This window comes from Macaca mulatta, chromosome 17, assembly GCF_049350105.2.
Source record: "Macaca mulatta isolate MMU2019108-1 chromosome 17, T2T-MMU8v2.0, whole genome shotgun sequence".
NCBI lineage: Eukaryota > Metazoa > Chordata > Mammalia > Primates > Cercopithecidae > Macaca > Macaca mulatta.
The window spans coordinates 21,917,319-21,943,279 of NC_133422.1; the positions used below are offsets into that span (position 1 = coordinate 21,917,319).

The 25,961-nt window shown below is 42.5% G+C and overlaps 1 protein-coding gene across 1 annotated transcript in view; it reads left to right on the forward strand.

The window, feature by feature from the left end:
- The first annotated feature begins 891 nt into the window (after positions 1-891).
- The window catches only part of TNFSF11 (TNF superfamily member 11), a 34,743-nt gene continuing 9,673 nt past the window's right edge, over positions 892-25,961 (forward strand). Inside the window, exons 1-2 of the mRNA XM_001092669.5 lie at positions 892-1,300; positions 8,517-8,684. Of these exons, the coding sequence (XP_001092669.1) occupies positions 1,082-1,300; positions 8,517-8,684 (387 nt within the window). The 5' untranslated portion in view covers positions 892-1,081. The remainder of the gene's footprint in view (positions 1,301-8,516; positions 8,685-25,961) is intronic.

Genomic DNA, 25,961 nt, shown 5'->3' on the forward strand with positions numbered 1-25,961 from the left:
CTCACTGAACCCACAGATGTGGAACCCATGGATACTGTGGGATGACAGTATTAATAAAAAAGTGGAAACATCCTAAGTTTCATGGGTGTTTAAATTGGTCAGCAACCTACTTCTGAAGTATCAGAATTTTGTGAGCAATGTTAATATTTTTGTTTTCTCACTAAGGGCCACAGTTCTGAATAGAGGTTTTTAAAAAGCCCTAGCAAGGTTTCTTTAGCAATGAAACTAACATTTAACTATATTATCAGCTTCGTGTTACATCTCTTTCCTGACGGTTGGGTGAGCCCTCCTCGGATGCTTGCTTCTGGCTACACACCCCTTTACCCTTTTCTCTGCACCGTTTTCACCTTTATAAAGTCAGAGTTAGTGTCTATAGGCTCTCTACTGCCACATTCAAGACCTGCCTCACTCAGTATCACGTTCAAGATGCAGAAATAGGGATATGGGAAGGGGATTCTGGAATTTTCGAAGTCTTCGAAAATACTTTGAGAAACTTTATTTGGAAGCACTTTGGGGGACGAGGTTGGACAGGAAGGGTCTTCAGAGACCATCAAATTCAACTTTCTAAATCCTAGGGAGGAAACCGAGACTCCAGGATGTGAACTGCAGGAGGAATGTCTGAGGTGCAATCCTTATCCTTTAGCAAAGGTCTCCTCTGCGTCTTCCTTAGGCCATCTCTTGGACCTCCAGAAAGACAGCTGAGAATGGCAGGCGGAGTCTGGAACCACTGGAGTCGCCCCCAGCCTCCTCCTCGGAGGGCCCCCACGAAGGAGGCCCTTCAGTGACAGTGATTGAGAGAGAGGGAGGGCGAAAGGAAGGAAGGCGAGCCAGAGGTGGGAGTGGAAGAGGCAGCCTCGCCTGGGGCTGATTGGCTCCCGAGGCCAGCGCTCTCCAAGCGGTTTATAAGAGTTGGGGCTGCCGGGCGCCCTGCCCGCTTGCCCGCGCGCCCCAGGAGCCAAAGCCGGGCTCCAAGTCGGCGCCCCACGTCGAGGCTCCGCCGCAGCCTCCGGAGTTGGCCGCAGACAAGAAGGGGAGGGAGCAGGAGAGGGAGGAGAACGCCGGAGCCAGAGGGCCGAGCGCCATGCGCCGCGCCAGCAGAGACTACACCAAGTACCTGCGTGGCTCGGAGGAGATGGGCGGCGGCCCCGGAGCCCCGCACGAGGGCCCCCTGCACACCCCGCCGCCGCCTGCGCCGCATCAGCCCCCCGCCGCCTCCCGCTCCATGTTCGTGGCCCTCCTTGGGCTGGGGCTGGGCCAGGTCGTCTGCAGCGTCGCCCTGTTCCTCTACTTCAGAGCGCAGGTGAGTGGCCACATTCCCATGGGCGCGCGGCCGGGAGCGCCCTTCTCCTTCCCCTGCACTTGAAAACTGAGTCCGGCCGCGGGGCTGGGCTCCCCAGAGCTTGCATATTCAGGAGGGGGAAAGTGACTCTGAGAGAGGGAGTGTCGAGTTTGGGGACAACTTGGCGCGGGGCTGTCGGGCACACTCTGCTCTCTCTCCGCGCACGCACCCCAGCTCCGCGGTGCGCCCAGAGCAGGCTCCCCTGGCCAGACGATGGGTTTGAATCTCACCTCGTCCCCAGGCTGGGAAACAACACTGGCCTCTCACCTCTTCTGGTAGTGATTGCATGCTTTTTCTCCCTGTCATTTCTCACTTGAAGTTGAGAATCAACTTCTGTTCATGTAGGAAAAAAATTTAGCGCCTTCACTTGGGCATCTACCTTTCTCTTCCCACCCACCACCCGGCGGATTTCGGTGCCTGCGCCTGGCTGCTCTGCAGGTGTGCTGGGGCCCCAGGGCTGGAGGGCTGCGCAGAGCGGGAGGTCGCGGTGCTCGTGCCCAGGTCGCCCAGTGGGTGGGCAGAATGACACGGCGCGACCAGAGAGGCGCGGGCTCGGCATGGGGGCTCTGCGGCTGTGGCGCTGTCCTGTGGGGGTGAAGGAAGAAGGACAGCCCCACGTGCCTGTCAGGGAGGTGGGCGGAGGAAGGAAGCGAGGTGTGTGTGATGGCACGGTGTTACTACAGTCTAGCAAATAACCAACCTTCGAAAAGATGAAGAGGTTTTTTGCACGACGGCTAGGAACTGCAGGGAGATAGTAGGAAGGAAGGGGTAAATTTGTAATATTATGCTTTCTGGTGGTTTATGCTCTTGTGTTTTCTTGGAAATTGCAGTGCAGTTGGTTGGATTCATTCAAATATTCTTGTCTGGTGCTGTGAACTCTTTCTCAGAGGAAGTGGGGGGCTGACTGTGCATTTTTTTTTTATGGGAAAAGAAAGTTGGGTTTGGACTACATTCGTTTTCAGATTCAAAGGTGATTACTAAACCAAACGGGATGCATCAAAACATGGCATTGCTTGGATTGTATGGTTTTTTGACATGTGCCAATGTCTCGAACTCCATTACTTTTAATCATAGGCTTTTTGTTAAGAATTCATTATCCGCTAGTTTGCATTTTCTAGAACTAGTGTCATTACCTACTAAAAGTAGAAATGCAATGAGCCACACTTAAGAAAATCTGCATTAAATATAATCTACCCATTGAGAGTTTTTTTCTAAAAAGACAACTTTTGAGTGATTTACTTGCAACACAGATAACACAAATCTATGTGAAAGGGACTAAACGTCTTTCTTTCATTGGAGTGTGTTGCAATAAGAATGGTTTACCCATTTTCCCATCCAGCATTTTGTTAATAATCATCCCATTTAGTGCTTGTGCATGGAATGCCAGCGTTGTGCATGGCACCATCACATGCCATGGAATGAATTAAGAATCATTTATTCAACACACAGTGTCCACTTACTATGGGCATGGAGCCGAGGGGCCTAATAAAACCATTAAAATTCTTAGTCAAACAAAAGAGCAACATTCAGAAAAGGGATCAAAGAGGCACTAGTTCTCCACTGTCTGTCTTTTCTAACACCTTAGGGATATGGCATTTTCATTGCCATAACAGTGAAGAGTGTCCAATGTTGAAAGAGCAGTCAGAAATGAAGGAGTTCTAGGAACCATGAACAGCTTGACTTGGCAGGAGCTGTGGAAATCGGTGGCATGGCTATGTAGGAAAGAGTGACCTGCTGGGCTCTTGTTAGAGTTGTTCAGCTTTTCCCTAGGAATTCTCGGTGGTCCCCGCGGGCTGAGGAGTCGGGGCTTTCAGTGATCTCCCATCATCATTTAGCAGTCTTGATGTTGTATGGATAAATAGTGAAACACTCAGAACTCTTTTTCAAAGTAAACATGTGAGTTAGTAAGTCTAGCCAGAAAATATTCCTTTGGAGAAGTTAATATCATCAGACTTCTGGGTACGGTTTTCTTAAATACCATGAAGATTCGGTTCCTTTGACTTGTGCAAAATAATTTAGCCATTACTCTGAACCCAATTTTGTACTGCATTTTAAAAAGGTCATCTCCTTCAGTAAAGAAAAAATATTAGGAACAATGTGTTCATATGAATATACCGCTAGATCTGGATGCATTTTACTGGCTATTGTGTCTACAATTGTTACCCAAAGGAGTCCTAATCATTTTGAGATACATTCTGAAATAGTTACAGATAAAACTGCTATGGTGTCTGGAATTTGTTTCAAAATAATTTCTGGTTGCTTACAGATGAAAAAAGATTTGCCATACATTGGTAATAGCTGAAGCGCTGATGGGTGCATTGGGGTTCACTCTGTAATTCTTTCCCGTTTTATATGTGTTAGATACCTTCTTTGAAAGTCCTAGCTAAGAGAATAGTCTCCATATGACCTGCCGCTGATTTAACATTTTCACTTATGTCGGCTCTTTTGGATTGGAACTTGGTACCAAATAAATCATAGTAGTTTTATGATTCCCACTAAAGTTGTGAATCAACTATTTGGGGTTTCTAAATGCATTTGAATGAGAACAAAGTATCTAGTAACATGTTTGTAGTTTACAGTTAAAAATGAGGAATTAGTTTTATTGTTTTTGTTTAAAGGTGGAGAAAAGGTATACAAATCCTCAAGGAAAAGCAGTTTGAGTTTTTAAATGCATTTAGAAGAATGCCCAGAATAGTGTAAAAATTACAGTGGCTATTTAAAAAGTTTTGTTTTCTTAAATGTGTGAATAGATAAAATTGAATCAGCCTCCTAAATGTTTGCAGATTGCGTGTGCCTCGATGTTAAAAAATATATATCTACTTGATCCAGTGTAGCTTGGCTTTTCCCCCACCACCCTGCCAAAGAGAAAATAGTGTGTGGCTTCTGCTATATATTTACCACATAGTATTCATACTTTGGTTTACAAAGAAAAAAAAAACCCTTTCAAAAAGTTGCTCTGTGTGTGTGTGTGTGTGTGTGTGTGTGTGTGTGTGTCTTTAACATCCGTATAACCATATTCAAAGCTTAGGGTTTAGCTATAAAGATAAGCTTTTCAGAAAACTCAAGATCTTGTGCTCTTTTAACTTCTTCCCTCGATCCCCCAATATGCACAAACCAACCTCCCTAGTTGTTTGTTAGCTAGGACAGCAGTCACTACTGAAAATCTGATGTAGAGGTATGCACTGCCTGTTTGAAAACACAGATAACGAAGTAGCACAAACGTCAAGCATCCTGCCTCATTTAACCCTACAAATGATTAAGTTTCAAGGAAGTTAAAAGAAAATGAGGCAGTTTATTTCATAGGCACCACGTTATCTGACAAATGCATTTTAACAGTCCATTTTAAGTAAGATATTCAAGATTCACTTCATGTTTTTAGACATGTCTAAGTACAATGAATTCATTTGCTACTCAGTTTACTGTGACTTTTGGTTGAATTTCTGCGTTCCTCAATGACGTGTAAGTTCCATAAAGACAGGGACTGCTTGCTTTGCACACCACCTTATTTTTGTTGTTGTTGTTGTTGAGATGGAGTCTTGCTCTGTCGCCCAGGCTGGAGTGCTGTGGCTGGATCTCAGCTCACTGCAAGCTCCGCCTCCCGGGTTTACGCCATTCTCCTGCCTCAGCCTCCCAAGTAGCTGGGACTACAGGTGCCCGCCACCTCGCCCGGCTAGTTTTTTGTATTTTTTTTAGTAGAGACAGGGTTTCACTGTGTTTGCCAGGATGGTCTCGATCTCCTGACCTCGTGATCCGCCCATCTCGGCCTCCCAAAGTGCTGGGATTACAGGCTTGAGCCACCGTGCCCGGCCTACCACCTTATTCGTAGCATCTAGCCCAGTGCCTTGTATGTCTAATTTACTGCAAAGTCTTTTCTAATAATTTGCAACACTACAGATATGTCTGTTTCTGATTGTAATATGCAGATTATCAGATTAGTAGTTAAAAGAGTATACTTTTTCAATCATGCAGTCCTCCAACCAGACTAATGTGTGCCAATAGATAAGTTGTTGGGTAGGTGATACATTCGTTCAGTCAGTTTGTGGGCATTTGCTGAGGGTCCAGCATCCGTCTGGCTCCCTCCCTGCTCTGCAGTTCCTTCAGCTTAGAGACCCTCATTTACCTGTGTGTGTGGCTGGCCTTGCACCCTGAACCTCTCCTCCTCCCTCTTCTCCTAGTATCCATTTTCAGGAAAGGAGAGCTGCAAGGGCACTGGAATGAGAAAGACATGTGGTTGTGGGTTAAAAATAAATTTCTAATGTGTGATCCTTGAGTAAACAAAATAAATGAGTATATTAAAAGCAATTATGCCATGCATTCTTGATTTCTTTTGGGAAAAAACAATGGATGGGGTTTTATACATATTTTAGCTCTAATGCTGCCTTCCAAAACAGTGGTTCTCAATTGCACATTTGAAGTATTTGGGAAGAGGTTCAATGATTGGACCCTACCCTTAGGGATGTTGATGAAATTGGCCAGTGAGGGTTGGGATAGGAGTGAGATGGGATCTGGATGTGGGCATTTTTTTTTAACAGAAAGGGGACAAAATCTTTGCATTGTACTTATTTGCATCAAATCAGTAACCGTGATTAACTGTTGGAGTATCTTTGTACTAATTGATGTCACTTGTGAAACAATTTTAAAATTGGTATCCAGGGAACTTTGGAATTGTTTTAATAGTAGAAAATCTATATTTTAAAGCATGACTTCTTAAACTGTAATGTGTGTAAGAATCACCTGGGATCTAGTTAAAATGCATATTCCCAGGCAGTATGCCAGGGTGAAGCCTGAAATTCTACATTTCTAGCAAGCCCTCAGTGAGCCCACGATGCTACTGAATGGACTACCCTGAGCATCAAGAATATAGGGGCCAGGCGCAGTGGCTCATGCCTGTAATCCCAGCACTTTGGGAGGCCAAGGAGGGAGGATTGCTTAAGCCTAGGAGTTCAAGACAAGCCTGGGCAACATAGCAAGACCCCATCTCTACCAAGAAAAAAAAAAGAAAGAAAGAAATTAGCCAATTAGCCAAGCATGGTGGCCTGCACCTGTAGTCGCAGCTACTTGGAAGCCTGAGGAAGGAGGATTGCTTGAGCCCACGGATTTCAAGGCTGAAGTGAGCTATGATTATGCCACTGCACTCCAGCCTGGGTGGGGGTGACAGAGCAAGACCCTGTCTCCAAAAAAAAGAAAAGAAAAAGAGAAAGAAAAAGAATAAAGGGGACTGCTGCTTCTGTTAGACAGCTCTTAGCTTGTTGGCAGGACTCCAGATTAACCAAGTTTAGGGTCCCCAGGCATTTCCCCACTAAGGCCACATTATTGCTTTGGCTCAGCAGTTTTCTGGTGGTGTGTCAATTCAGGCCTTTGCATGATTCTTCTTTCCTGAGGTCTAAACCCAGTGACCCTTCATATCAGTTGCCTAGGCTTTTCTGGTCTTGTGGGATACACACTGGCATAAGTAAGCCTTTTTTTGCCAAGTGTGTGATTGAAAACTTTCCTTGTATAAAAATTCACATATTATGACTTGTATTAATTATTCTAAAGAATATAGGAAAAATAAATACAGATTGTACACAGTTTTGCTTCACGGTGGTGTCTCTTGCGTGATGATTATAGATAGTCCTTATATGTGCAAGACTGGAAGAATAAAATTTGTATTAGTGAGTGTACATGTGTTAAAAGGCTATCATTTTGGCCAGGCGCGGTGGCTCACGCCTGTAATCTGCCTTGGAGGCCAAGGCAGGAGGATCACGAGGTCATGAGATTGAGACCATCCTGGCTAACAGGGTGAAACCCCATCTCTACTAAAAATACAAAAAAATTAACTGGGCGTGGTGGCGGGTGCCTGTAGTCCCAGCTACTTGGGAGGCTGAGGCAGGGGAATGGTGTGAACTCGGGAGATGGAGCTTGCAGTGAGCCGAGATGGTGCCACTGCACTCCAGCCTGGGTGACAGAGTGAGACTCCATCTCAAAAAAAAAAAAAAAAAAAAAAAGGCTGTCATTTCATTTTGAGATTCTCAGATATGGATAGGCTCTTTTTAGTTTATTTCTAACGGTTGGTTAATAAACTAACACATCATTCCGATTACTTTTTAAAAGAGAGAAAGAGAGACTTGTCATTAATTTGACTGAGCTTTGTAAACTTACGTAGCTTTTCTTTTTCGCCTAGTTTGTGCCAGCTAATAAGAGAATACAGATGAAGTACCTTGAATATTTAACAAACCAAGAGGACAAATTAAATTCTCATTATTAAAACAGGTGATAGCTAATTATTGCCACCCTTTACTTGGCAATTGAAACCGCTGCAAAGGCTTGGAAGGAGCAGGCTGACAATTTTAAAGAGTAGTCATTAAAGATATTCTAATGCTGGACACCTATTCTTAACAGGCAATCAGCTAATTACTCAATGAGTATATTTTGGGTGGAACAATTCCTTACATGACAGGAATCTTAGCATCCCTCCAGCACACATCTCTAATATCTGCTCATGCAGCCCCTCCACCCTAATGTGATGACACCAGATATCACCTGCACCCGTTCCCGAACACCCCCTGACAGGTATACCATTCCGGCTTGAGAAACACTGATGAGAGAGTCAACAAAAAAGAGAGATTACACGTCTGACTTCGAGTTTTGTTTAGAGGTAAAAAATGGATTTTTCTCTCCCTTCTTTGGCTGATTAAGGAAAAAAGGCCAGGCAAACATGGTGGTTCAAGATGATGTTGATTTCACCTGTTTTAGGTAGGCTTCATGCTTTGCATTTCAAAGTGGGCCTCATAATCCCAGCTAGCATGTTGCATCTAGTTGATTTAAAGACAAAAAGCTTCCTCTCCCTACAGTGATCACATGTGATTTCCTTGGTGCCCCTCCCCTCTATGAACACTTTCATGTTGTCAGACAATTTGACAATTTCCCCCATGAATCACGCACATACACTTCTGTCATTGTTAAAAGCCCACTGCAGGACTAACGGTGCCTTGTCCTGTGGATGACAGTCAGCTACTCATTCAAATGAATTAGAAGTCATGTTTTCACATCTTGAGGGTCATTGTATTAACTATTGATTGTTGGGGACATAAAGACTCTTGCAAGTATGAATTTTTTGTTCTGAAGTCACACTTCATTAAATAGCAGGATGATTAGTGATAAGCACTCTAACCTCCTTACTGTTTCTCCTCCCCAGATGGATCCTAATAGAATATCAGAAGATAGCACTCACTGCATTTATAGAATTTTGAGACTCCATGAAAATGCAGATTTTCAAGACACAACTCTGGAGAGTCAAGATACAAAATTAATACCTGATTCATGTAGGAGAATTAAACAGGCCTTTCAAGGAGCTGTGCAAAAGGTAAGTCCACACTGAGGCTGACAAGTCAAGGGCCCTTGCTGACTCTACCAATACTGAAAATTAAAACTGGCTAAGTGCTGTTGACTTTGTTCTTTTTATTCTAATAATTTGTAAAAGAGCTACAGGGAATGCTTTAAAGAGATTAGCGGAATTCTTTTGAAGTTGGTAGTGATTGATTATGGCAACCAGGGACATTCATGCAAATATTCTTTTCTTTCTTTTCTTTTTTCTTTTAAAGAGGAGGGATTTAAATTCCCGCTTGGAAGAGAGACTAAGGTGGCTGTGGCCTGTCTGTGAGTCAGTTTGCTAGTTTGAATTCCCTGACTTAGAAACCATCCGCTCAGTTCACAGAACTTTCTGGTAGCTGTTTCCTTTCTGTTTGGCTTCATAATGGCAGGACCCCCTATCGCACATCTGTTGATCCAGGGCTCTGATGAGAAGCAGTTGTAACTCTTGGTCCTTTGCTGTCATCTGCGGTGAAGTAGGGAGAGCAGGAAGCAATGTGAGATGGAGATTCTGTGTCCGTGTTCTCATTTTCTGGGAGAGCTGAGTGACAAGAGAAGAGCTAGGGACAGAGCAGACCAATGACTTCTCTTACACCGACAGCACCAGTTGGGAGACACTGTAATAACTGCCAGTTTTACTTTCCTGGACAAAACCACCTGAGAATTCTGCAGCCGGAGAATTATTTTACTCACTGACTCCACCAAAACCCAGATAGAACACAAACAGTGACCCCAGTGGAAAACCTGTGTGTGCGTTACATACCTGCATGCATGCATGCATCCATTTACACATCCCAGCCTCTATCTAGCAACTCCCTGGGTCTCTGGTCATTCCAGAGTAACTCTTGAAGTTCTCAAAGCCCTTACCTCTAAATTTAATTTTAATTTAGTTTATTTTTTTAGAAATCCACACGTAGTAATATAATTATTTAAAAAGAGGACATGTGTCAGAGGTAGAGGTAGGAAGATGTAGCTGTTGTGCACAACCAGCTAACAAAGGTGAACGTCTGTAATACCATCAGAAGTAGAGGTAGGAAGATATAGCTATTTTATAAAGCCAGCTAACAAAGGTGAACGTCTGTAACACCATCAGAAGTAGAGGTAGGAAGATATAGCTATTTTATAAAGCCAGCTAACAAAGGTGAACGTCTGTAATACCATCAGAGGTAGAGGTAGGAAGATAGAGCTATTTTATAAAGCCAGCTAACAAAGGTGAACGTCTGTAATACCATCAGAGGTAGAGGTAGGAAGATATAGCTATTTTATAAAGCCAGCTAACAAAGGTAAACGTCTGTAATACCCTGAAAGTTGAGATTTGCTGTATTTTATTGAATCTAAGATACCAATTTTCAGCCTACTTTGTTATTTCATGCATCACTAAGAAAGAAGAAACTGTTGATTAAAAAACTTAAACATGATCATCATAGGTTCTAGTTGCATCTTAATTCCAGAGCTATCAAAATGTTAAAAGTTGTGCATTGTAGAATGCATGAAGTACCTCTTAGTTTAATGTGTCTATAAGAAAACACATTGCTTATGAAAATTACTTTTTCCTTATAATTAGTGTGTAGGTGCTTGACTTTATGCAGAGTAGATATATATGTTTAAACTCAGTGATCCTTAATCTTACAGTATAATTTTTGAGCTATAGCAACAGCAATTCTGTTAATCTATTCATTTTTATTGTTCTGTTTTACATTTTGTTTTCATTCGTTTGCTTTTTATCCCATTTGTGAAGCTTATCTCTTAAATACTGAGTAATCTGTCTATAAACAACCTATTGACATGCACTAGGGGCAATCTGCTAGTTCAAAATGGCATTTCATATTAAGGTAATTCTGATTAGGCAAAAGATTGTGTCCTCATGTTCTGTTTAGATTGACCCATGTCGTAACTCCTCAAAATGACGAGATAAACTTTTTATTTCAGTGGTGTGCTGGTTCTTGAAAGTTACCCTTTGAGTTTCTTATGGAGGAATAAATATGGAAAATCAGCCAAGTTAATTCTGAAAATAAATAATATTATGAACGAGGGCAGGCGTGGGCTCACACTTGTAATCCCAGCACTTTGGGAGGCCCAGATGGGAGGATCACGTGAGTCCACGAGTTTGAGAACATGCTGGTCAACATAGTGAGATCTCCATCTCTACAAAAAGTTAAAAAAACATTAGCTGGACATGGCAACCTGTGCCTGTGGTTCCAACTACTCAGGAGACTGAAGTGGGAGGACAACTTGGGCCTGGGACCTGGATGCTGCAGTGAGCTGCGGTTGCACCAGTGCACTCCAGCCTGGCAGCCTGGGTGACGTAGCAAGACCCCGAAAAAAAAAAAAAAGAAAAGAAAGAAAGGAAGGAAGGAAAGAAGGAAGGAAGGAAGGAAAAAGATGATTAACATTATTTATGAGACTGCAAGAATGGTTCAATCCCAACGGGTTAAAGGAAAAAAATATATTATCATCTTATAGATCCTGAAAAGTGATTGACAAAATTTTGCACTATTTCTGATGTTTCAAATCCATTAGAAAACAGAACTGGATGGATTCCTGATGTTACTATGAATGTCTCAAACTAAAAGTTACCTAGTGATTAAACGTAAGAGCATGTTTCTTAAAGTCAGGAACACGACGAAGATGCCCACTGTCCTTACATTATTTAATGTCGGTCTGAAGGTGCCAGCTAATGTAATTACACAAGAGAATGAAATAAGAAAATATATAGAGAGAAAAGAGGGCAGAATTTGCATGTGATATGATTATATACTTAGGAAAATTCAAAAGAAGCTGAATTGCTACAAGCAGAATAAAATAAATCAGTTTGTAAAAATTAATAAGTAATAATCACTAGCTGTCCTTATTTCAAATAACTAGAAAACATAAATGAAAGATTTCATTCATAATTTTTTAAATGCTCTAAAAATAAACGTAACAAGAAATGTACAAGGTTTACAGGAATAAAACTAGAAACCACTACAGAGGCATTTAAAATACGATTGGATAATGTAAAGACATAACTATGCACAGTCATCATAATTTTTGCAGTATAACTTGGGCCAAGGATAGCAGACAAATCCATGGAAGAGAACAAATGGCTTACTGTGTGTCTCTCTGTGTGTGAATGTATGTGTGTGTATAATTTAATATAATACAACATTACTTTAAATAAGTGAACATCTTCTGAATTCTTAAAAAACATATTGTTTATCCTTTTTTAAAAGTTATAGTAATTTCTCTTGTCCTAAGTAAAAATAAATCCCAGATTGAGAGAGTACTTGGTAGCCAATTGTTGTTCACTGGCAATAGTGTCCATTAACACTTAGTGTGGCTTCAGTGAACTTTTCTACCACCTCCTCCCTCATCAGAACATCGTCCCACTTCCTTTGAGATTTCTAAGTGACTCAGGCAGTATGAAAAGCAATTTGTGTATAAAGGTGTTACTGAGCAATAATGGCTGAATTTTCACTAGTTTAGGATCCTTTTGGAGACATGATGCCTCATTCCAAATGAGTAACACTCATAATGAGAGATTCACTACTTGGCAAACCATAAGGAGAAAATTGGTGGTCAGGCGAGAATAATCAGCTGCACTTATTAAGGGCACATAGTCTTAATTATACTGATAGGTTACTATGACTCATAGGATGAGTAGAACTTTATTTCATCAATTTCACATTTGCTTTTGTTTTGTTATAGGATCTTAGCCTTTTTGCATAGGTAATAATATCAGACACAGGTAATCCTTTTTAAATAATTATAAATTAAAGCTGTTATACCAATGTGTGTTTGAAGGTAGAAGATGCCATTTCTTCCCCCAAGACAAGATGTTTAGGAAAGAGACGAGTCTTATTTATACCTTATCATTAGAATCAACCAATGTTCATTAAGTGCGTTTAATGTGCTCGGCACCTTGCCATGTCTTTCCCTATATCCAAGGATTTACCCTTCCCTTACTCTATTCAAATAATGATTTGTCAAATGTGTTGTCCTTCAATGAGGATTATCGGTTAATGTGACATTCTACACATCTTGCCAAAATAATCAGATTTCTCATTTCTCTTGCCAATGCTAAAAATAGGATGGATGCATTAGGCATTCTTAAGTCAGTTTGTACCTTAGTTTTATTTCTAATACAGATATTGAGTGAACCCTTAAAACAAAATTACATGTGTGGCTGCAATCATTATTGAGAGATCAACCCCTCCAGTGGTAACAGATACCAGACATAAGCACAATATCACATTATATGTGTGCGAAAGTGGTGTTTACCCAGAATGTCTTTGGTCAGACTTGTAATGCTGTTTTTTTCCCCATTTTTGTTTGTGGCTGGGTTTTCTTGGCTTCCCCCAACCCCTTTAGCACAGAACTCTGAAAGCCTCTTAGTGATCCAACCCTACCAACCACAATTTATAAAGTCTATCATAACAGTCTATGACAATAAAGAAAACACTAGTGCAAATATGGTGTCTGATTTATAAAGTGATTCTTGTTTCCAGTTTTGGCAGCCTCCCTGCTTCTGCCAGCCGGGGGGTGAGGAAGGAATGAGCTCAGATCCAAACGAGGACTCCCAGCATGGCAGAGAGGACACTCATACCATAGACCCCTGGCCAGACTGGGTGGAAAGCCAGCTGTGACTGCACTTGACTTTAGTGTGCTGGCTTGTTCATTTCACATCGGGTACCTGTTTGCAGATACCTTCCTGAAACTTACTTGCAGAGGTATTTGAAAGAATAATGTGCAGGAGAAAGGTCGATAAACAAATAGCACAAATCACTTTCTTCTCCAAAATGGGATGTTCAGTGCATTCAAGATTGTCTCCTGGGATGTGGGAAAGAAGCATAGGGACTTTCTGTATATGTATTTTTTAATATTAGCTTTTAAAAGCTGTGCTTTAGTAAATATTTTGTAATGTACAAATATACGGGCATGATTTTATTTAATATTTAAATAAATAAATATGTACATTTGAGAGCATGAAAACTTCTTTCCCTGTTGGAGCTGCACAGTCGGCCATTTTTGAAGATCATGGAGTGAAGCTGCAAGCTCCATCAGGACAAGGGCCACAGCCATTTCACACACATCTGAATACATCACTCTTAATTTATTCTCAGGAATGAACGGAGAAAAGCATGAACAAATGATCAATAACTTATTGAACTCTGTAAACTAATATTTTACATCAACCAACTCATAAAGCCATTCAGAAGGTTATGAGCCTGGTTCTCGTTTATACGATGCTGTCTTACCAGTCCTACAATTGATGATTGAGAATATGATAGCCTGAGGCAATAGTGCTTCAGTAGAACAATAACACAGGTTTATTTTTGCTAGAAGTTACCTCCAGCTGGCCCTCTCACATCAGTCACATTTTCATCAGGCTTCTTTGCCCTGCATAGCCTGCTATGTAGAGGGGGGCTTAAAATGTGAACTAAAAACGTGATTCTGGCTCCATATATGAGTTGAATTTTATAAAACTCTCTAACTTCCCTCCAGAATATGAAAAGCCAATGGTATTGTAATGACTGCCGATAAGTTATCTTGTTGTCATATCCTCGACCAACCATTTCCTGGAGTATAAGTCTTTGAGTCTCTAAAGACTTAACTGGAGAACAGAAAGTAAGACCAGGGAGCCATAATTATTCAACAATTCATTTTTACCTGAAATTATTTTTTTATTCCCTGGGAATCAGGTACATATTTGGCCTCATCTTCAGAATTCATAATGTAGAATTCAGAATTCACAGTATCCTCCAATATGAAGATTAACGTACTCAAAGATTTGTAGCACTTTGATCCTCAGTGAAGTACTCGCTGTTATTTGCTATAGTCTGAACTGGGTAACAAAGAGACCCATCCATTCTGTGAACTAACTAAGAAGCTGTTTCTCTCTCACATAACAATCCAGACATGAGTCATCCAGGACCAGTAGGGATGCGCCTCTGTCCTCAACATGAACCTTCCATCTCTGTTTCCAAGTTGGCTTCTCCATTTGCTGTTATTTCTAGATAGGGGAAGGGTAAAAGAAAACTGAAGACAGTACCTGGGAGTAGAGACATCACTTCTAGCAGCGTCGTATCGGCTGGAAGTTACTCATAAACCACATCTTGCTGCAAGGGAGGCTGGACAAGGTAGTCTCTAACTGAGCAGCCATTTGTCCACAAAGCTTGAGGAAGGGAGTTGCCTATAACTAATAGGCAAAAAGGAGTGGAAGGAGATGAGGGGACAATGAACAGTCTCTGACATTCACTAGACCCCATTTAGGTAGGAAGGTGGGCTTATCATATGAGCAAGAGTTAACTCTGAGAATACATAAGTCTACTAAAAATGTTAATGGTCAAGACTGTATTTCCAAAAGGTAAAAATACTTTGGGATTATTTAGATTGTGAGAGAGAGAGAAATTTGAAAGTGGATTCAACAGCATTCATCTTTTTGAGGAAGTTTTAAAGGTCTGTTTAGAGATTGCATCTGTGATTATTGAGTAAACCTGGATTGTCACCTGCACAGCTTTTGCTAGGTTTTGTAGATTAAAAAGAGCGTTAATTAAAAACTAGCAAGTTCATCAGTTAAGTGATTATGTTTTCTACATATGGGAAACAGATCCCCTTGAATTGCAATCTTCATTATTAAAGGAGCCCATTCTTATTTTAAGCTAAAGTAAATAAGAAATCAATTGAAATTTAGGTTGATTGTAACTGCTTGTGTAATTGTAATCATTGAAGTTGGTATATGCCACTATTTCTCATTTGCCTATTAGTTAAAAAAAGAGGGGAGGGATTAAACCCCATTCATTGCCTCTTTGCCTTTGTATACAAGAGTATGTGTCTGAAGAAAGTTTCTCATAAACCCACAAGGGTACTTGGGTTTTGGAGCACTCATGTTCCCAAGTCAAGATGTTAGTCATAGTCATGTAGTGGTTTTCCAATAGGATTTCATCTCTGTTTGCCATAATAGTTTTGGAAACTGCAATTCAACCCCAATCACATTTAGCGTTTATAAAAACTGTCTTTATGGGAAAGCTGAAGTAAGACCACAGAGTTTTCCTACAAAACCAAGGCCATCTATTGCCTTTAGCTCAACAATAAGTTATTGGCTTTGTACTCAACTTCAGGGGAGACCCAGGGAAGAAGGTAGGAAGCAGGAGGGTTTGCAAGAGGAAAATAACAGGTGAGTGATGTCAGAGGTGGGCTTTTCTTTATGCTACAAGTATCCCAGGATGGAAGAAAAGATATTCTGCATGGCATCTTCAAAGAAACAGAGAGCTGGAAGGACATGCCTGAAAGAGGAGCCTTCATTATGTGGCCTGGGATCTTGGGCTAACATTCCAGAAGTGGATGAAACTGAGGGTCCTTGGTTGGAGAGCATGACGACAAGGGATAGATTGGATTGTTCTACCAGCAGCGGCAGGAGAGGTACAGCCTGTGTAATTGAAGAGCAGGATGTGCCTTAGAGCAGTGTTTCCAAACCTGCTGGATCTTAAGATTCAGTTGGGGCCCTTGTTTTAAAAAGAGAAGAGAAAAGGCCTCCAGATCTATCAGTGGGGACTCTGATTTGGTAGTTCAGGGGTAGACTCTGTGATTTCTTCACAGCATCCTAGGAAGAGGTGAGAGGCACTGGTGGACAGGGAAGCCATGGTGAATGAAGTGACTGTATTTGAGAAGGAGGGTGAAGCCTGTGGTATAGAAGAGGTGGGTCCCGGAAATTGTCAAGAGCTGTCTGTTTCTGAGATAACCAGACAACAAACGCTTGCTCGAACCTTTACAAGTTCAGGGTGTGAGGGAGTTCCATTCTCACTTAGCTTCCGCATCACTAGGCTGCTACACCTGTCCTCAGTCTTTGCCCTTCAAGAACACTAGGTAGTGGCAGTGGTGGCAGTTGTAGTACCAGTAAAAATAATCATTATAATGATAAACCAGAAGGCTCATATGCATCAAAAAGTTTGAAAGCACTCAGAACTCTTCTTCTCAGTGCCCATGGCTGCTTCTTATTTCATCTAGTCTTTCATGGTGAATGACAATACCGTTATCTCCACCACCCCAAACTGGAAGTCAGAAGATGGTCTTATCCTTTTACTCATCCACTCTTCACCTCTCCCGGCTCCTGTGCATTCTACTGACTTACAAAACCTTCAAATATTGTCTCTACTCTGCTCACTGTGGTGGTCACATGTACAGAGTTCATCATCCTCTCTTGCCTGGGTCCTTGCACCTGGCCACCCCATCCTGGTCTCACTGCCGCTGGTCCATCCTTTCTATAGCTGAAGGACTTCTAAAATGCACATCTGAACAGGTCATTTCTTTTCCTGCTTAAAGCATCCTTCAGTAGATCGCTGTGGTTGTTGGGATGAAGTCTGAGCTGCTGAACGTTTAACAAAAAGTCTTCTGTATTCTGGAAAGCCTCGTTCCAGCCCCTGCCTCATCAGGCTTGTTACCTTGAGTGCTCCATGTCATCCCCTCCATCGCAACTTGTACTCCACGGTCTCACCACACTATGGTGCTGAATTCTCCTGACCTAGCCGTACCCTTTCACCTCTCCGCCTCTCTGCTGTAATCAGCAAGTGCAGAGAGGGCAGAGGGCATGTCTGTCCTGCGAACAGTGTCCTCAGAAACCCACAGGACGCCTGACTCTTAGCCTCCATCAGTAAACTTTGTTGAATGGATGAATAAATGAATGATGAGCCTTTGCGCATAGTCCTTTGTATGCCATTTCATGCCCTTCTTTGTGTAGTCGGTTTTGTAATTGTCTGTTAAAATCCAACGCAGGCATTACTTCCTGGAGAAGGAGCCCACGGATGCCCGCCCACCCACCTGTGGGGTTAGGTGGCCCTCCTGGACACACACAGGGCTTCTAGTAACAGCAGTAACCACACGGACCTGGGGTGGGCTGGTTCACTTGAATGTGAGCTTCCCAAGGACAGGGTCTGTGTGATGTTTCCTTTCTGTATTTCCAGCCCCAGTGGCAAGCACATAGTTGGTGCTCAATGAAAGTTTAAAGAACAAGTTTAATGAACACGCAAGTGACCTGTGCGCTCTGTGCACTTGGAGTGCTCAGGTGGCGAGTTATTTAATATTGCCAGAAGCTAGCCAGCCATGTGATCAATCCACAGGATTCTTAAGGGGCTGGAGGTCACTCGCAAGCTCAGTGTTTTCCTGCTTCTTGGAGAGGAGAGCGCTTTTCCTCTTTGGAGCGTGAACACGTGAGGGACCTTGGGGTTGGGGGTGCATCTTCACTGGCAGCCTTGGCGCTTTGCTTCCTGGCCTCATGGATCTAAAGCAGCTGGCCTGGTACCTCTGACCCCCTTTGCGTCTCATTCTTAGAGAGAAGTCTGTGAGAGCAAAGTCTTTCCCAGAAGAGATGAGGCTTTATCAACGTAGAAAGCACTGCCAAGGTAGGGTGGCATTATTTTTCAAATGGCAGAGGAAAACAGAGACATGGTAAATAGCACAATTAGTCCAAGATGCCACACTGCAGTTACTCTGCCAAACTTTTAGATGACACTTTTTAAACAATAGTATAGTGTAAGACATTTGAAAATTGGACTCTTTATGGAGACTAATATTGCTGTCATAAGACTACTTTATGAAAACCCAAGGGGACCTTTAGCTGTAGCAGAAGCTTCCTCATTTAAACCGTGAAGGTTAAACAATAAAAACTAATTTTCTATTCCCAGCATACCCATCGCACTCCCAGGAAAAGCATCCGTCTGCTTTATGAAAACAAGGACACACTATTCTTTAGCCCTTTGGTAGGTAGAGGACATGAGCTGTTTGCAAAAACGTGTCTCTTCCAGTTAGCAGACTCCTTTTGGAAGAAATGATCCACCAGTGACTGTATGTAGGGTTTGGGGAGGAGGCCAACTCACATATTGGTAAAGTGTTTCACTGAGGATTTTCATAGATGGACATGGGATGGTGGCCGGTGATTCAGTAGGAGCTGGAGCATTAGGAGGCTGAGTGCAGTGGTAGTGGTGGTGCGGAGTGTGTAGAATTCACGCTGAGAAGACTTTGGCTTTGGGAGAATTTGATTAGTCAGTACTTTTTATATTAAAAATAAAGAATTATAGGGGTCAGAATGTGAAGTTACAAATTTAAGATGAGGATGGCTTTTACCTTCAGGATGAGTGGGGTTTATACCCTACCTGCCTTCTCTCCTCCTGTCTGCCTGCTGGGCCACTGGACCCCTCGTCCACCTCATGATTTTCCCCCTGTCTCCGGGGAGGGTGAGGACCTGTGCTCTCACCTCCCGCAGTGCTCCTGTCCTCTCCCTTCCTGGTGTCATATAGGGCTCTGCTCTAAGGAACCTAGACTGAGAAGGGCAACCAACCATGATCTTTTATAACATGTATTTAGGCAACAGAGAACTCAATGAATCCTGCTCTTAAAGTTCCTTGATTTGGGTGTTTTTGCACTATGGACTCTTCATAAGGAACCTGTGGTCACCAGCTCCATCCAGGTGCATATACGTGTTCCCCCAGATCCTGTGGATTACAAGGTCAGTGTGAGCTTTAGGGGAGGGAGGAAAGCAAGAGGCTGAGGCAGCGATACTAAAGCCTATCTCATTAGCTATTGCACAACACCTGGCGGCTACTCTTTCTGTGCCTTGTTAGCCAAGAATGCCATGGAGATAAGAGCTTTGCAATTAAGGATGAGATATTGATGAAACACTGGCTAAGGCATCTTTCCAAGGGAGCAGCGTGTGCAAAAGTCTGCATGTACAGGAGGGTGGGGTTCTTGCAGGTGGAACTAACAGTAATTTCATGTGGCTGGAACCTATGGCATCCCAGAGCACCCTTCCAGGTGGTGAGGTTTGGGGATATAGGGGAGGAATAGTAGGGGGTTTGGCAGTGGTAACCAGACTAAGTGAAAAATTAATGTTTTTCTCTACACTCTCATAACCCGTCTGACACCAACTCTGTGGAGTTTGCCCTCACACGAAGCAGTTCTCCAACTCTTCAGACACTAACTGGGCGTTCTGCAATTCAATGATGACACTAACTCTTGGGAGGTAACACAGCCCCAGCAGGTTAAAGCCTCAGCCCCACAAGACTGCCCCACTTCAGATGCCAGTCACAAGTGCCAGGTTGTTGCCTGTATTTCGGACCAGCCAGCTACAAATTGGAGGTTCCCATGACCTCCTACTCAGGTTTGGTAGTATTCGTGAATGGCTGACAGAACTCAGGCAAGCACGTGACTTACTCTGACTGGGTTATTATAAAGGATACCATCAGGATCCACCCAATGGAAGAGATGCTTAGGGCCAGGTATGGGGATGGGGAGGGTCATGGAGCATCCACGCCTCTCAGGGCATGCCACTCCTTCAACACCTGGACATGTTCACCTGCTAGGAAGGCAGTGGTACCCTGGCTGAAGCCCATTGTTGAGAGGTTTTATAGAGGCTTCATTACATAGACATAATTTATTGAATCATTGGCCATTGGTGGTTAACGTCAACCGGGAGGTCAGGAAGTCAAAGGGTGTGATATGATTTGGCTCTGTGTCTCCACCCACATCTTACCTCAAATTGTAATTCCTATAATCCCCACGTGTCAAGGGCAGGACCAGGTAGAGGTAATTGGATCACGGGGGGTGGTTCCCCCATGCTGTTCTCATGGTAGTGAGTCTCATGAGATCTAATGGCTTTCTAAGCATCTGGCATTTCCCCTGCTTGCACTCACTCTGTCCTGCCACCCTGTGATGAAGGTATCTGCTTCTCCTTTGTCTGCTTCTCCTTTGCCTTCCACCATGACTGTAGGTTTCCTGAGGCTTCCCCAGCCATGCGGAACTGTGAGTCAATTAAACCTCGTTCCTTTATAAATTACCCAGTCTCGGCCAGTTCTTTATAGCAGTGTGAAAACAGACTAATACAGGCTAGGACTGAAAGGTCCGATCTTCTGATCACATGACTGGTCCCTCCGGAAATCAGAACCCATTCTCCAAGGGTCACATCATTAGCATAAACTAAGGTAAGGTTGGAAGGGGCTGATTATGAATAACAAAGGATGCTTCTATGACACCTGTCATGCAGGAAATTCCAAAGGCTTCAGGACCTCTGTGCCAGGAACCTGGGATGAAGACAAATTGCGTATTTCTTATTATATTACAATATTACACAGGCCTAGTTATGCAGGGCCTTCTAAGCCCTGGTAAGGAACGTGGACTTGTACCTGAAGTCTAGAAGCAGCCCCTGGAGGATTTTAAGAAGGGATGTATCCTTTAGGATGCACTCTCTAACCGCAGTGGATCAGCTTGAGGAGGGCAGGAGACAGGAAGAGGGGGTAGGAAGCTATTATGGTAGTCCTAATGAGAGGTGATGAAAACTTGAAGGAAGGCGGTGGTACCCAGGTTGGAGAGGAGGGAATGGATTTCCTAGCTCTTTACAAGGTGGAAATCTGCAGGACTTCTCTGCAGGAATTGGAAACTGGCTATTCATTTTCAGAAATAACCCATGTGTGGCATTCATGTGCTAACTCGGCTGATGAATGCACTATTCTTGTAACTAGGTTGGAGAAGAATTACATGAAGGGTATCATTAAGATGTTAAAATGAATGCATTACATATGTTAACAAGTGTATGAACCCTGTATTATATCTGGCAAACGGGGTGTTAAATCCTTGTTCAACCAGCCAGATGCCTCTGCAGCTGCTGCTGGTATTGCAGAGGGAGGCAGCCACCTGAGACCCCAGCTATGAGCTGGTGCCAGTGATTTCCAAAGCATCTGGCTGTACAAATTCCTTCTTCTATGCTCTGATTGACAGGTACCACATGGATCACACAATTCACATCACAACGCACAGGTGAGATTTTCAGTCTGATAAGCTCAGACTCCAGCAACGTCATTGACCTTTTCAGAATATCTTTGCAGCTGAGAATGTTCTCAGTTGGAGCTGAAATCTATTTATATTATTATTATTATTATTTTTGAGATGGAGTCTCACTCTATTGCCCAGGCTGGAGTGCAGCAGTGTGATCTCAGCTCACTGCAACCTCTGCCTCCTGGGCTCAAGCGATCTCAAGCCTCAGCCTCCCGAGTAGCTGGGATTACTGGCGCCTGCCACCATGCCCAGCTAATTTAAAAAATATTTTTAGTAGAGATGAGGCTTTGCTGTATTGGCCAGGCTGGTCTCAAACTCCTGGCCTGAGGTTGATCCTTCTGCCTTGGCCTCCCAAAGTGCTCGGATTACAGGTGTGAGCCCCTCCTCCAGGCCTATTTATATTATTTTGTAAGTTGGAAAAAAAAAAAAAACAAAAAAAACCAAACTGTAGTCAAACAATCTTAAAAACAATTTAATAACATTCTCTCCTGAATTGGAATGTTATCAAAGTCTTGTTTAGGGCAGTTATTCAGCTGAATTTACAAAGAGGGGCAGGCACATCCTTTGCTGTAAATGTTTAAATTGCCTGGAGCAAAATTCCCATAACTACTTAAAGGAGTTGAAAATATTCGTGTTTATATTTATTCTTACACAGTACCATCTCTCCTAAGTGGCCCTAGTTTGTTGAGATTGAGCCAGCTCTGAGATATCTCCCTCCTCCTTAAGTTTGGCAAATATCCTAAAACGTTTGAAAAGATGTTTAAAAGATCTGAAGGAAGCTGATCTCAATGGACCAGAGACAAAGTCTGCACAGCCAGGCTCCTGAGAATTGCACTTCTTGGATGCTGAGTTCAGGAGAGGCAGTACTAGAGACCACAGTTACACAATCACATTGATCTTTTGTGTACTTTGTTTCCTGGAGAAGAAATTGTGTAATCCCAGCATTTTTTTATGAGTCAAATAAAAGTTGAAATTAAAAAAAAAATCACATTGGTTGTTTTCCTGTCTGTTTAAATGTACTCTGACAGCAAAGATGAAAAGTTAATGCAGTCTAAATAGAAAAATACCACAATGAGAAGATTTTTAAAAAATATTGTGAAATGTCCTCATCTCTATTGTTTTTAGACATTGGAGTTTCAAATCTGCAAAGACTGACTGCGGCGATGTCCCAGGCTTGTCAATGTGGGACAATGTCCACTAGGTGGCAGTATGTCAGAAGGTTTCTTTTATCCTTGAATGGGCAGAGATTTCTTTGGTTGCTCTCTCTGGTAGTTTTTTTTGTTTTGTTTTTTGTTTTTTTTGTCTTGTTTTGAAGGGTTAAGTAAAGCTATCATAATTCACTTGTTTAAAATTGCTCTTATCTAAAAATGCATAAATTCGTTGCAAGGCCTACTTGTTACAGGGTGACCATGAATAAGTTTATTCATTCCTGTGAATTTTCTTGGTAACTTATTGTAAGTAATGATCCTAATTGTCATGGTTGCTTATAGAAACCACGGGGCAATTCTTTCTGCCCTTTGCATGTAACAGATGATGAATATGCTGTATCCTGAGAAGGTAGATCACAAATCCTCCTGGGGAGCTGGACATGGTGCTCATTAGCCAAGAGAAGAACTTAGGGTGCCCTTTGCCCAGCTTCCTCAGCCTGGGAACTGTTTCTGGCTTCTGCTCCAGGCTGTTTGTTGCTGAAGTTACCTGCACTTCTCTACACAAATCTACAGGCATTCTGATGGCGTGGGTAACATGTGGTTGTGTTGGATGTTTATTCAGAGTGTTAACTAACTGGTTTTTGTTAATTTACAGCTGGCTTAAAATAAGATAAAACATACATACATTTTTTAAAAGATCTCTTTCATGTGAATAATTTGTTCAGAAGAAAGGAGTCGGGATGTTCTTTTGTAGTGTTTTCCCAAAATTAGATTATCAGAACTTTCTGAATTCAAAGAAACCGGCAGTGCCGTCTGAATGATAAGATTTTGGAATAAAGAACTATAGAAATTTTAAAACACTCTAATTAATCTGACAGATGTAGAGGACTAATGTGGATGAAAAGAAATGTAAATGCAAAGCTTAGAAAATAAATGGGATTGTCAACTGGGGTGAAGTTTTGGGTTCTTAAGAAGGACTCCTATAATCCTGAAAATGAAAAATATTAGGGGGCCATCAAAAGGTCTGTGCTTGGCATGTGTGTAGCAAAGTCTCTGATCTTTGAGAAGATGGCAACACGGAATGGCTCCTGCTCTGTGGAGTGGACTCGAGAGGGTCATGTTTGGAGATGCAATGTCCCTTATCCACGTCCTGCACGTCTTAGTCTTGGGGGTTCATCAGCCATAAACCTGGGTTGGCCGGTTCTGAGCCAGTTGTTTTCTGAAGCCCCTGGAAATTCTGAGATCATGTTTTCTGATGTCCCGGCTCCTTTTTGTCAGATCCCAGGATCCCCCGATGCCAGTCAAGGTGAGCCACCTTTTCAGAGTTACTGCTTCAGGGAGGGAATCGCGCTAAGGATTCCTGGGCAGACTAGTGGTATTTTGTCCCAGCTTTCATGAGTGTGTTTTATGATGATACCTTGTAAAAGGATATGGGTGTATAGATCCAGAGACCAAAGTCAAGTCTCAGCTTTATTAGGTGAAGCCTTATTGTCTCTCTGCCTCTATTTCTTAGTCTGAAAAGTGAGGTTAGTAGTAGTTATGGTTTTCCAGCCTCTGATTCTAATAAAAATAAAATATGGTAACAAGGAAAATACTTTGCTGTCTACAAATGTAAGAGGTTATTAAATTTTCAATATGTGGAATATATATGCAAGTCGTGAGACTACAGTAAACCCTTAACTGAGATGTCACCAAACAACTATTCATGGGAACACTTAATTAGTAACAACGTTTCTCAGCACCTGCTACATCTTAGTATCATCTGGGAGCATCTTTAAAAAACTACCAAGTCACTGTCAGACTAATTGGGTTCGTTTTCCTGGCTGAGGTTGGGGTCAGGGTATGGGTATCTTCTAAACTGCCTAGGTGTTTCTGGAATGCATCAAGTACTACCTACAAAACTTCGGTTACAATCTCAAGGCCAGAAGACAGCCTAAAAGTGTAGTCTTAGAAGAATGTTATTTTTTATGATTGACATATGTGCACGTAAATAACAATGGTTTTAGAGCTCAAAAAGCTGGGGTGCAGATACAGATACTGGGAATACTTTCTTTGTACCTTGAGGTTATAGACACGTCATGTGCTCTCTTTTTGACTCTGAAACTTACCTATAAGGTTTCTGAGGGGAATTGCAATCCTTCGACACCCAAAAGATATAAAATGAGAGCATCATTACCTCATGGGTCTCTAGCTAGAGTTTTAATTCATCCTGGATCATGAAGCCTTTTTTTCTTTTCTTTTCTTTTTTTTTTTTTTTTTTTTTTTAAAGCAGATATTGAAAGTGCATCTGAGAGGTGCTGCTGGTTACTGAATTTTCTTGAAACAAAATGGATCTGTAGCAACTCTGACCTAGAAGTTTCTGATTAAATGGGAAAGAAAAGTTCATTCCCGGGTAGAAGAGGACAAACTTTCCCTGTCCCTTGAATCTGTGGCTTGAATCTGCTGCTGCTTTGGCCTGGGTCTCAAGCTTCCAGAAAATCTCCAGTCTGTGCCTCTGTGACTCTTTTAGGATGTGAAAGGGATTGTCATTCTTAGATGAGGCCCCAGGCCAGCAATGTCAGCTCACTGGTGCTGAATGCAAATTCTCAGGCCCCACCCCAAATCTACTGGATCACAAACTCGGGCTGGTCCCAGCAGCCTGTTTTAACATGCCCTCCAGGAGGTGGTGGTGCAATGCATACGTGCTCAAGTTTGAGGACCACTGAGCTAGGACAAAGACGCTTTTCCTGTTTTTCTTTTTCTTTCTTTTCTTTTTTTTTTTTTTTTTTTTTTTTAGACTGGGTGTTGCTCTGTCACCCAGGCTGGAGTGCAGTGGCACATCACAGTTCGCTTCAGCCTCTACCTCCTGGGCTCAAGCAATCCTCCTGCCTCAGCCCCCTGAGGAGCACAGGTGCATGTTGCCACACCCAGCTAATTTTTAAAAACTGATTTTTATAGAGAGGGGGTCTCCGTATGTTGCCCAGGCTGGTCGCAAACTCCTAGGCTCAAGCGATCCTCACACCTCGACCTCTCAAAGTAGTAGGATTACAGGCATGAGCCATCATGCCTTGCCTGGCTTTCTTGATTATAGGTGTGTTTGTATAGAAAAATCACAGAACAGGTATTTGTAGATATATGCCAGACTTAGTTCTGCTTCCTTCTCCCCTTCCCTGTCTCTCCTCTGATGGAAAGGCAGATCAGAGCTAGAGGGAAAATGAGGGGTAGCGTTAAATCTCAGAATTACTCTGTCACCAAGGTTCCTCTTCCAATCTGTAAGAGCCAGTAATCGAGTAAAGATATATTGTGTATATATAACCATATAAAGATATACACAATGTTTAAAG